Source organism: Podarcis bocagei (assembly GCF_964188305.1).
Source record: "Podarcis bocagei genome assembly, chromosome: 15".
NCBI lineage: Eukaryota > Metazoa > Chordata > Lepidosauria > Squamata > Lacertidae > Podarcis > Podarcis bocagei.
The window spans coordinates 43,770,036-43,782,764 of NC_138141.1; the positions used below are offsets into that span (position 1 = coordinate 43,770,036).

The window sequence follows — 12,729 nt, forward strand, 5'->3', positions numbered from 1 at the left end:
CAATGCTTAAGGAAGAAAGGTCGGCGCTCATCAGCAGCAGCCGCGCGGCTTCGCTCCCGCAGAAAGAGCGATGTACTCTCAGCACCGCTTCCCCTCCGCGCTTCCGGAGCCCCTTACGGGGTCCCTTCGTCGTTTTGGGGGTCGCTCCAGGTGCCCGCTGAGTCCCACGGCCACGAGCTCACTCTGCTCGTGGTTTTTCTTAATGGGTCGTCGCTGTGCCGCAGCGAACGACCCTTTTCTGCGGAGCTCCTCTTCACAGCGCAAAGAGGACCGCCATTGCTTGTTTCGCGCCGCCTCCAGAAGACGGTTGGTTTTTGGGTTCTCTCGTTTCTCCCTCCTCATCAGTTTATGAGTGCATAAAGGGGTCAGCAAACATTTCCAGCAGGGGGCCGGTCCACTGTCCCTCAGACCATGTGGTGGGCTGGACTATATTTGAGGGGGGGATGAACGAATTCCTATGCCCCACAAATAACCCAGAGATGCATTTTAAATAAAAGGACACATTCTACTCATGTAGAACATGCTGATTCCCAGACTGTCCGTGGGCCAGATTTAGAAGGCGATTGGGCAGGATCCAGCCCCCGGGCCTTAGTTTCCCTACCCATGGCATAGACAGTGCTTTTTTTCTGGGGGGACGCAGGGGGATGCATACCCCTAAACATTCTGTGAATCTAACTGCAGAAGAAACCCAAACATTTAAAATTTTTAGTTTCTTCTCTAGCACGGTGAATCGTCAGCGCCACCACGGAGAAGGCCCTCTGCCTGGTTCCCTGAGTTATGTTATCATTATTATTCACCTATATATGTCTTATATTTATGTTATTTCTTTCTTATTATCCTGTGCTTGACGTAGTATGTGTTGATGATGTGATATACAGTGGCACCTTGGGTTAAGTACTTAATTCGTTCCAGAGGTCCGTTCTTAACCTGAAACTGTTCTTAACCTGAAGTACCGCTTTAGCTAATGGAGCCTCCTGCTGCCGCTGTGCCGCCGGAGCACGATTTCTGTTCTCATCCTGAAGCAAAGTTCTTAACCTGAAGCACTATTTCTGGGTTAGCGGAGTCTGTAACCTGAAGCGTATGTAACCTGAGGTACCACTGTAATAGAAAAGAATTTTTTTTTAAAAAAAAAGAGTGGAGACTTTTCTGAGGGGGGGCGGAGCACTACGCCACTACCAGCCATTGGCTCTGGCTCCACCTACTGTTCGTCTCCCTGCCTGCCACCCTACCAGTCCCAAATGGGCACCAGTGGCTGCTGCATCCAGGAACAGATGGAGGGACACAGGGTCTTCGTCAAATCTCCCCCCCCCCCCGGGGACTCTGCCTTGTGAGGGCAGGTTAGGGCGAAAGTCAGAAAATGGTTGTGACAAAAGAAAGCTGGACCTCTTCCCATACCTAACTCCTTGAACATGGATGAGGATAGATGACTCTGTCAGCAATGAAGATATATAGGATCTCAATGTCCTTCTACGGGCCAAGAGTTGCATTGATCTGTTTGTTCTCACACTCCCAGTCAATCAGCGCTAAGTGGATGAAACCCATTCATTCAAAGCCAATTGAAAGGGCTGTAGTAGCGCAGTGGCAGAGAACCTGCTTTGCAAGCAGAAGGTCCCGAGTTTGATCCCCGGCATCTCCCGTTAGGACTGAGAAAAAGATCCTTTGCTTGAAATCCCAGAGAGCTGGACCAGTGATCTGACTCAGTATCAAGTAACTTCCTATGCTCCTGTTTACCTCAGCCCTTAATACAGAACCACAAAGACTAGAATCTTGCTTTCTTTATAGGGGAACTCAATGGCAGTGTGCCTGCTTTGCATGCAGAAGGTTTGATCCTCCTCCAGGCAACACTGGGAAATGACTCCCTGCTTGAAACCCCGGAGGGCTGCTGCCATTCTGTGCTGACAATATGGAGCTAGATAGACCAACTGTCAGACCCTGGAAGAAAGTAGCTTCCTGTGACTCTGAAAGTCAAATCATTCAGAGGAGTTGCAGAACAACAGTCATCTGAGAAGATATTTACCTAAATAGCCGTTTTTTGCACCCGGAGTGCCCATTGACTCATTCAAGAAAACCACAGTCTTGTCTGTCGTGTCGTAGAGAAGAACCCCTCCGGCCCAGTCAAACGCTCCCACAGCACCAAAAAGTATATAGCGCTGAAACAAATAGTAGTTGGGTCAGTGAAAGTTTAGCCAATAGATAGATAGATAGATAGATAGATAGATAGATAGATGCTGTAGATCCCCTGCTTCTCTTTCTCTCTCTCTCTCTCTCTCTCTCTCTCTCTCTCTCTCTCTCTCTCCTATCTATCTATCTATCTATCTATCTATCATCTATCTATCTATCTGTCAGGGTCCCTTTTTATTAGTTATCCCCACCTAAACCAGGGGGGATCCTGATAATATAATAATAATAAATTTTTATTTATACCCCACCCTTCCCAGTTCAAAAACCGGGCTCAGGGCGGCTAACAACAAATTTAAAACACTTAATTATAAAAGCAGCATAAAATACAGTATAAAAACATGAATAACAATAAAATTCAAAACTCAGTTAGATAATCCCCAGGGCTAGCTGGCTGAATTAGTCCTACTTGGGCCAGCGAGGAGACCAGGGGAGAATTAGCTGTGGGGTCTCAGAGCGGGGGATCTTCATAAAAGGGGAGGGGGAGGGAAGAGAAGGGAAATAAAAGATCAGGCCGAATTCATATTAAAGGCCAGGCAGAATAGCTCTGTTTTACATGTTCAGTTTCGGTTTCAGTTTCTGTTAATTGGTTCTCGTGGGAAACTTGCAGATTCTAGCTTCACCAATTAACTCAAGCTGGTGTCAATTTACTCTTGGCAGAAAGCCCAGGTCTGCTTGACCTAGAAACTACTCACTCTGATTGGTTAACGAGCAGCACTCAACTCTGTTATCTAGGGATTGCTAGCACAGTTTGATGTGAGGTGTGTTAGGAGTTAGAAGTGCTGTGTATGGTTTTGAGAGAGAAAGAGAGGGTTTATTTTGCTTTTATTTGTATGCAGAAACTCTGCTGGTTTTATTTTCTCCTTTTTAATAAATCCTGTAAATAGTTATTCTGAGTCTAGCTGACTAGTCATTACTGCCGCAACTAGCTTCTTCGCTGTGCAGGAAAACTCTGCTACGTTTGGGCTAAAGCCAATAGGGCTATGCCTGACACTCCAAAGTTCCATGAGGTTATGGGCATTGTGCTGCCAGCCTGAGTTGCGGTGGTGTCAGCATCAACGGCGTTGGTTCCAGTAGTTCCAGAAGTTGTTGTTCTCTGGCTGGTTCCTGACCGTGGTGAGCTGGTGACGCAGCGGACACAAGGACAACAGCTGCAGCGTGTGAGTGCTGGGTGCTGTGGTTCCTGTTTTCTCTCTCGGTGGTCGTGAGTAGCTGGTTCCGGGTTCCAGGGACATCGCTCTCAAGATGGCCTCACAACCAGTTCAGATGGCTTTTGAGCGTCTGAATGACTCCAATTACTTGCTGTGGTCGGAACGCATGCAGGCAGTGCTGCAGAGGGATCGTCTCTGGCAAGTGGTGAGTAAGTTTCCTACGAAGCCTGATGATGAAGACCTCGATAAAGACCAAAGAGCAAGGGCCACAATTGTCTTGGGGCTGGAAGATTCCCAGTTGCCATATGTGAGGGGAATCAAGACAGCTAGAGGTGTGTGGCAAGCACTTAAAGAACTCCATGTGCGTGAGACAGCGGTTTCCAAGCTGTTCATTCGCAAGGCATTGTACAAGGCAATGTTACAGCCTGGGGTTACAATGCAGGAACACCTACACAGTTTACAGTTAAAGTTTGCTGCGCTACAGGAAAGAGACTGTGCATTAGACCAGCAGGAGAAGGTGGCTATTATTTTGAGTTCTCTCCCGGAAAGCTGGGATAATTTAGTTTTGTCTCTAGAAGGCATACAGGAGCGTGATTTATCAGTCAGTTACGTTACTGGGCGTTTGATTGAAGAATGGCAGAAGAGGCAAGAAAGGTCGGTGGCTGCAGAGGCTTCTACAGGTGGACGGTTTGGAAGGAGTTCTCATGCCGTGCCAGAGGTGGAGCAAAAGCAGCGTACTGGTGAGGAGTCAGCGTTTGCTGTTAGGCGTTGTTTCCGATGTGGGTCTTCAGCGCATCTAAAACGACAATGTCCGGAGTTGGTCAAGTCTCAGTTGCCGGTGCAGGAGCAGAGACGAGATCAGCAGCAGCAGCAGCGTAAAAAGAAATTCTTCAAACGAAAACAGTCGGCTCAGCTGGTGACCGGCGAGGTCAAGAGTGCTGATGAGAAACAAGCGGTCTGGGTGGTCGATTCGGGAGCGTCTCGCCACATCGTGAATTCAGATGAATTGTTTGTTTCCAAGAACTCAGCACAGCGCAGCCAGGTGGCTCTAGCAGACGGAAGTACTTCCGAAGTGATTTCAGGGGGTGCAGTTTTTGTTCCTTGTCTTCGTGAATGCCTGCAAAATGTACTTTGTGTGCCGTCATTAAGGAGCAATCTGATGTCTGTAGATTGTTTGCTAAAAGCTGGGTTTAAAGTGTATTTTGAAGGAGACAGTTGCATTATTAAGAAGGCTGGTGAGATTTTAGGCACTGCTAAGTCAGAGGGAGGCTTGTTTTGGCTTAAAGCAGGATCTCAAGTTGCAGCAGTAGTCAGTAAATCTCAGCCTGCAGTGAATAACAAAGCTATACATGACAACTGTGTGCACTTATTGCATAGGAAAATGGGGCATGCTTGCTGGAAAAGTGTACTAAAAATGTCTGAATTGGCTGATGGGGGTAATTTAAAGAGTTGTAACAAGTACCTTGATTGTAATGTGTGTAAAAAGGTTAAAACCCACAGAGTCTCTTACCCCAGAAGTGACAGAGTTAGTGAGTCACCGCTACAGCTGGTTCACATGGATGTAATTGGTCCATTTGCTGTAAGCAGGGGTGGATCGCGTTTTTCACTAACAATTGTGGATGACGCCACGCGTTATTCCTGGGTTTTTCCCATGAAGAATAAGGGTGATGTGTTCACTAAGTTTAAAGGCTGGGTGGCATCTGTGGAAAGATTTCTGTCCATTAAACTCAGAAGGATTCAGACGGACAGAGGTGGCGAATTTATGTCAAATGCCTTTAAAGATTGGTTACAAAAGCGTGGCATTGGGCATAGAAAAACAAACGTTTTTTTCCCCAGAGGAGAATGGTGTTGCAGAGCGAAAAAACAGATCTTTACAAGATATGATGTTTGCCATGCTTGATGATGCTGATTTGCCCATGTCTTATTGGGGGGAGAGCATGCTCACCGCGTGTTATCTCCAAAATAGGCTCTTTCATCAAACAATAGGTACAACTCCGTACTTTAAATTGTTTCAGAAAAAACCTAAAATTGACCATTTGCATGTGTTTGGATCAAAAGCCTGGGTATTAATTCCGAAGCAAATGAGAAAGAAGGGAGATCCTAAGACCAAACAGTTAGTGTTTGTGGGTTACCAGGAGCTGGGAAAAGGTTTCCGTTTTGCTGAAGGGACAAATGGCATTGTGATCTCCAGGAATGCCAGTTTTTGTGAACATAGTGGCTGGGAGAGACTACATGCCAATTCTGAGGTTTGGTTTGAACCTTCCCAGGAGCTTCATGACTCTGAAGGTAGACACAGAGAATCAGAGTCTGAGGGGGAGGAAAGTTCAGATAAGAGCTCTCAAGAAAGTGGAGTTAGCCAGAGACCAGTTGCTAAGCAACAAAAGAGAGGTCATAGTTCTGAGGAGGAAAGTGGGTCAGAAGAAAAATTTTCTCCCAGAAGATCTAAAGGACAAAACAAAGGAGTGCCTCCAGTGCGTTTTTCCCCAGATACTGCAAATGTGTTTAGTGTAAGTGCAGAACCCAAGAGTTTTCAGGAGGTGTTAAAGTTACCAAAAGAGGAGGCAGAGCGCTGGAAACAGGCAATGGAGGAAGAGATGTCCTCTCTGAATGAGCACAAGGTTTTTACACCAGTAGCAGCGCCTGAGGGGGCAAAGATTGTAGGCTGCAGGTGGGTGTACAAACTTAAACCTCTGGTGACAGGAGAGTACAAATACAAAGCTCGTTTAGTGGCTCAAGGATATTCTCAGAGGCCTGGAAAAGATTATGACGAGACTTTTTCCCCAACTGCTAAGGGGGACAGTGTAAGGCTGATTCTAACGCTTGGAGCAAAGAGAAAACTCCTGTTGAACCATTTTGATATTCAGACTGCATATTTACATGCACCAATATCAGAAGACCTGTATCTAGCCGAACCGCCTGGTTATGAGACAGGTTCCAATAGAGTGTTGAAGTTAAACAAAGCTTTATACGGTCTCAAACAGGCTGCAAGATCTTGGAACAAATGTTTCCATGAGGCCTTAGTGTCATTTGGTTTCAAGCAGAGTACAGCTGACAATTGTGTTTATGTACGTGGTACAGGCAGTGATCAAGAGTTTTGTCTGATTTATGTAGATGATGTATTGTATGCCTGTAAAACAGATAAACAAACTAAAAGGTTTGCCAAGCAATTGTCCAGTAAGTTCAAAGTGAAGGACTTAGGCCCGGTTAGGACATATCTAGGGTTGGAAGTGTGCTGGGCCCAAGATGGCAGCTGCCTAATTAGTCAGCAGAACAAAGTCAAACAACTACTGACTACATACAGGATGCAGGATTGCAATGGGGCAGCGGTGCCTATGGATCCAGGTTTCATAAAAACACTTCATACAGATGAGAGTCCTGAATTTGAACATCCTGATGTATATCACTCTGTAATTGGAAGTTTATTGTATATAGCACAGTGGTCCAGACCTGATATTAGCTATGCAGTAGGCATATTAAGTAGATTGGTCTCAAAACCCACACTAAATGCCTGGAAAGGGGTAAAACAAGTTCTGAGATATCTCAAACAGACAATTGGCTATATGTTACAATTAAATTCTTCAGAGGATGAAATGTTGAGTTGCTACTGTGATAGTGACTGGGGAAATTTGCCAGATAGAAAATCTGTCACAGGACTAGTCATAATGGTCGGTGGAGCTTTAATCAGCTGGCGGTCACGCAAGCAAGACGTTGTAAGTGTGTCATCAACGGAATCAGAGTATGCCGCATTGAGTGAATTGTGCAACGAGGTGGTTTATTTCAAGCATTTGATGGCAGATTTAAATGTGAATTGTGGAGAACCAGTACAAGTTTACATTGATAATCAAGCTTGTATAACCTTAAGTAAAACAGAGGGTTTCAAATCGCGTTCAAAACATATCTCTGTAAAATACCAAAATGTACGTTGCTGTGTACAAGACAATGTAATCACCTGTACTTATGTGTCAAGTGAAGAAAATGTAGCAGATGTGTTAACTAAACCATTGGCAAAGATAAAGAACAAGCGAATGTGCAAGGGTTTAGGTTTGCTGGAAAAATAATCTCCTACATAGGTGTATTTGGAGTTAATTGTTCAGCAGAATCTGTGAGGGGGTGTTCAGTTTCGGTTTCAGTTTCTGTTAATTGGTTCTCGTGGGAAACTTGCAGATTCTAGCTTCACCAATTAACTCAAGCTGGTGTCAATTTACTCTTGGCAGAAAGCCCAGGTCTGCTTGACCTAGAAACTACTCACTCTGATTGGTTAACGAGCAGCACTCAACTCTGTTATCTAGGGATTGCTAGCACAGTTTGATGTGAGGTGTGTTAGGAGTTAGAAGTGCTGTGTATGGTTTTGAGAGAGAAAGAGAGGGTTTATTTTGCTTTTATTTGTATGCAGAAACTCTGCTGGTTTTATTTTCTCCTTTTTAATAAATCCTGTAAATAGTTATTCTGAGTCTAGCTGACTAGTCATTACTGCCGCAACTAGCTTCTTCGCTGTGCAGGAAAACTCTGCTACGTTTGGGCTAAAGCCAATAGGGCTATGCCTGACACTCCAAAGTTCCATGATTACAGGCCCGACGGAAGGAGGTTAAATCCTAATATGGATTAGGGTTGTCATATTCCCAAAATTGAAAATCCAGACAAAGTTAGTAGCCCTAATATAGATTGAAGGAATAGGAGGAAATCAGATCCTGTCATGTGTTGCAATAAATCAATGTTTTGTTTTGTTTTAAAATGTTATTTTAGTATTAAATATTGTTTTTGTTTTGAATGACATACGGTGGGGGGGCGGGTGCACCATAATATTTTCAGTAGCCGCTGGTAAGCCTTTTCCTCCATTAATTTAAGTAACCCTCTTTTTTAAAGCCCTCCAAGTTAGTGGCCATTTTTGTTTCTTGCGGGGAGTGAGTTTCACGGTCTAACTATGTGCCGTGAGAAGAAGATAAAGCGGGATATCAAATCCAAACTCTTCTTCTTCTTCTTCTTCTGTCTGTCTGTCTTGGTAGCTGTAGTCCCATGACAACTAGAGAACCACAGACTCATCCTTGGTTTAAGAAGGCCTATGCCCAACTAAACCTGAAGTTAAATAGGTCTTTAAAAAAAGCAAAGAAACTCAGATAGCACTGGCTGGCCAGTAAGTTCATAATTCCTGCGTTGCGGTGGGTTGGACTAGATGACCCTCACGTCCCTTTCAACTCTAGAATTTTTTCTATTGCCCACCTCCCAAAAAACACCAACACCACATTTTTACCTCTTGCAGGAGGTGAACGCTGAAGCCACTTTGGGCCAGGTCGAATTCCAAGATGGCACCTTCCGTTCCTGAGAAGGAAAGTCAGTGAGGTATTTCTGAGAGGGCCAAAGCTCAATAGCAGAACACCTGCTTTGCATGCAGAAGGTCCCAGGTTAAATCTTTGGCGTCTCCAGTTAGGGCTGAGAAATATTCCTTGCCTAAAACTCTGGCGAGTCCCTGCCAGTCAGGGTAGACAATTTTATTTTGTATGCTGCCTTCTCACACAGTTCAAACCATACTCAAGGCGGCTTGCGACCAAGGGCGGGAATTAGATAACTACAACATAACAAAAGTAGTCATGAAAATTAACTAAGACATTAGAGAACTTTAAAGTGATAAGACCAGAAGGTGGAAAATATGAAAACAATGAGAAGAGGCAGGACTGAAGATTTGGAGATATGCTTCAGAGGTCCAGACTATGGGGAGCCCTGAAAAATTAATAATTACAATTTGGACTACAGTTTGGTCTTTTTTTAAAATTTAAGTTTCTCGTTTATAATTGGATTATGATACGGATATGTTGATTGGCTGTTTTTATTGGAAAATCAATAAAAATTATTTTTTTAAAAAGAAAAATAAATAAGAGATTAAAAAAATTCACAACCAAGTGGAACAATTTCCACATAAATCAGAACAAGATCTAAAGCAAAGTTGCCAAAAACCAACAGCAACCCCCCCACAACAACCCCCCCCAGCCCCAATGGACCAATGGTCTTAAGTTGCTATAAGACAGCTTCCTATATTCCTGTAGCAACCCTTTATTCAGGACCATGAGGACTAGCACATTACTTTATTTTTAAAGCCCTCTGTCAGAGCACCTGTTTTGCATGGCAGGTTTAAACCCCAGCACCTCCAGGTATGGTTAGGAATGTTCTGGAGAGCTGCTGCCAGTCAGAGCAGGCTAGATGAACTGGGCTAGATGAACCAACAATCCGATCTGGTGTGAGGCAACTTCTGATGTTCTGCTCAGGAGGACATCCTGGCTCATAGCTTACTCTCTTAACCATACATTGAAAAAGGAACGTACAGACTTTTAGTTTCCTTTGTTGTCTTTTGGGTTCGTTCCCCTTCCCCTTCAGCTTTGGTTTAAGGAAGCTTTGCCTAAAGCCGAATATCCCAACGCCTCACCTTCAATGCCAATAATCTTCTCTTGCAGCATGGACAGGAGGACGGCCAGGGCAGAATAGTTTGTCACGCGGAAGAGGTGACTTTCATCTGGGTCGGAGGCGATCAGCTGCAGCTCCTGCAGTGCTTTTGGCTTCTCGAAGGCCTCCCCGACCTGTAGAGGACCCCCCAACCCAGGCAATACTGGATTTGAATTGGAATTTTATTATTACGGTCACAGACCAGTTCCAGCTCACTTACGATACAGTCATACCTCGGGTTGAATGTGCTTCAGGTTGAGCACTTATTATTATTATTTCCCTTCACATGACCAAAACCCACCTCCCCAACCTGATGTCATGCCAAAGAATTCAGGTTCTGATATGTCCAGTGGAAAAAAGCCTGTAAGATCCTTGCTGAACCCAAAGCTCACCCCAATGGCGTAACGTGTGATGCCTGCCTCCCTGGTTGAACTGATCACCGTTTCTATGTCCAAGGGGTCCAAAAAAATCTCCCCATCTGTCAACACAACTATGATCTTCAAGGCATTCGGCTGCGACCCATAATTTGGGCTGAAGATGGAATCTCTGTTTAAAACAGAAAAGAAAAGAAATGTTTGGTTTGCAAGCTTTGGGGCAGAATGTCCCAGAAGCAGACCTCTGGGTCACACAGAGTTCTTCCTCAAGGGTTCCCATTAACTCACAGGACATGCTGGATGGCGGATGCAGTCCAGGTCGTGTTGCGCACTTGAGTCATGGCCTTAATTTTTTCCAGGGCGCCGCTGCCCCTCTCCTCTTGCAGGTCGAATTCTGTCTGGATGATGTCTCCATACTGAACCAAGGCGAAGACGCACTGAAATAAAGAAGGAAACTATGTGAGCAGGCAGAGATTGCATTCAGGAGATGACACACCCGCCCTGGACCCTGGCAGAACCCCGGCACCGTTGTTATAAGAATTTAAGGTCTCAAATATGTAAATTAAATGTACAAGACAAACATGTACATAAACCACATGTCTGAAACAGAACAGGAAGAGAGTCCTGAAACCGTTTTTGACTCTCCCAAACTGACCAAATGTTTCTCTGCAAGGAGGGAGGAAATGAAAAAACCTCCCCATTGTCTCTGTGCTCACAACTCCTGCCTTAAGGGCACATTTAAGGTATGAATAGGGTGAGCCTGTGACCTGGCTCAGGAATTAAGTGTTTATCATTACAAAAGAACGGCCAGCCTGGCCAGGTGATCCAATCAGTGACCACTGACAGGTTTTCTGCCAGACAGGATTTTGCTGGAAACCACCTCTTTCTGTGATGGATGTATGATGTTTCTGGCCGTGGTCTGGAGCTTGAGGGTGGGCAATTTCAAAAGTCTACATAAGGGTGGGCACCCTTTTGTTCTGGGTTCCTCCTCCCCCCTGCGTGTGGTGAGTGAGGACCCTGTTGCAACAGTTTTTAATAAATATCAGGCTTACTAGCTGCTTTGCTTCTCAATATTCTCTGGTTGGCCTCTGTTATTTTCTCCTACCAATAGGGAACCTATGTAAGGACTCTATATGGGCTCTATAAGGGAAAAGGGGCAGATTTTGTTTACAACACCATCATGAACCCAAAAGGCAGAGGCAGTCACCTCCAAACACTTCTCGTAGGACGTCTTCACCAAGCTGTAGGTGAAATTCCTGGCTCGCTCAAAGTCCGGCGGGTCGATGCTCCCAGAGCCGTCCAAGACCAAGGCAATCTCAGTCCGCAGGTCTGCCGTGGAAAAGATCACAAGATGGATCGTGGAAAGAGCCCTTACCGGACTAATTTTAATACATGATTTTTAAAAGTGAGAGGTTTGGGGGCCATTCTATACCCTTGGACCAAGGCACCCTGCTCTCTAAGACAAATGGCTGTGGACTGCTGCGGTTGCTCAGTAGTGAGGTAAAGGTAAAGGGACCCCTGACCATTAGGTCCAGTCGTGGCCAACTCTGGGGTTGTGGCGCTCATCTCGCTTTATTGGCCGAGGGAGCCGGCTTACAGCTTCCGGGTCATGTGGCCAGCAGGACTAAGCCGCTCCTGGCGAACCAGAGCAGCGCACGGAAACGCTGTTTACCTTCCCGCTGGAGTGGTACCTATTTATCTACTTGCACTTTGACGTGCTTTTGAACTGCTAGGTTGGCAGGAGCAGGGACCGAGCAACGGGAGCTCACCCTGTCGCAGGGATTCGAACTGCTGACCTTATGATCGGCAAGCCCTAGGCTCTGAGGTTTAACCCACCTTCATCCCTGCTCAGTAGTGAAGTGGGTGGCAAAGCCAGGGTTTTTCCTAGGGCGGGTCCCCCAAAACTTGTTGAGGTTTATTTGGGAGATCGGCCCAAAATTTGTTGAGCTTTTTTTCAAAATCATGGGTAAAAATGCCCCCAAAGGGTATTACAGGGAGGGGCAAGCTTTTGTTAGGTAGGCCAGAACCTCAGTTAATTAATTATTTTTAATGCTTTTCAATACTTTTTGAGGATTATGGGAAGCTGTGTGCTGCCCCCCTTGGCTTCGCCCATGGTGAGACTTTAGCCCGTGGATGTTTAGAAACCCTCTCCGCTATAATAATGACTTTTGGTATTTGAGACCAGTTCTGTGCTACTGAGCCCTGGTCCAAGACCGCAGCCATCAGGAGGAGGCGGGGTAAACAGAAGGAAACAAACATTTGATTTATTCCTGATATTGGATTTATTACTTGCTTAGATTTATCCTGCAGATGTGGGGATCCTGTAACTCTCTGGATGTTGTGTCCAGATCAGCCCCAGGAACCAACAGTTTGGGAATGAAGGGAGCTTAAATCCTGAACATCATCTATACAGTGGTACCTCAGGTTAAGTACTTAATTCGTTCCAGAGGTCTGTACTTAACCTGAAACTGTTCTTAACCTGAAGCACCACTTTAGCTATTGTGGCCTGCTGCCGCTGCCGTGCCGCCGGAGCACTATTTCTGTTCTCATCCTGAAGCAAAGTTCTTAACCGAGGTAATATTTCTGGGTTAGCG

At 45.4% G+C, this 12,729-nt stretch overlaps 1 protein-coding gene across 1 annotated transcript in view; it reads right to left on the reverse strand.

Moving 5' to 3' along the window:
- The window catches only part of ITGAE (integrin subunit alpha E), a gene marked incomplete at its 5' end in the record, with an annotated part of 70,630 nt that overhangs the window by 43,111 nt on the left and 14,790 nt on the right, over positions 1–12,729 (reverse strand). The window contains 6 exons of the mRNA XM_081173272.1: positions 2,018–2,150; positions 8,578–8,645; positions 9,745–9,895; positions 10,154–10,307; positions 10,424–10,572; positions 11,343–11,464. Of these exons, the coding sequence (XP_081029398.1) occupies positions 2,018–2,150; positions 8,578–8,645; positions 9,745–9,895; positions 10,154–10,307; positions 10,424–10,572; positions 11,343–11,464 (777 nt within the window). The remainder of the gene's footprint in view (positions 1–2,017; positions 2,151–8,577; positions 8,646–9,744; positions 9,896–10,153; positions 10,308–10,423; positions 10,573–11,342; positions 11,465–12,729) is intronic.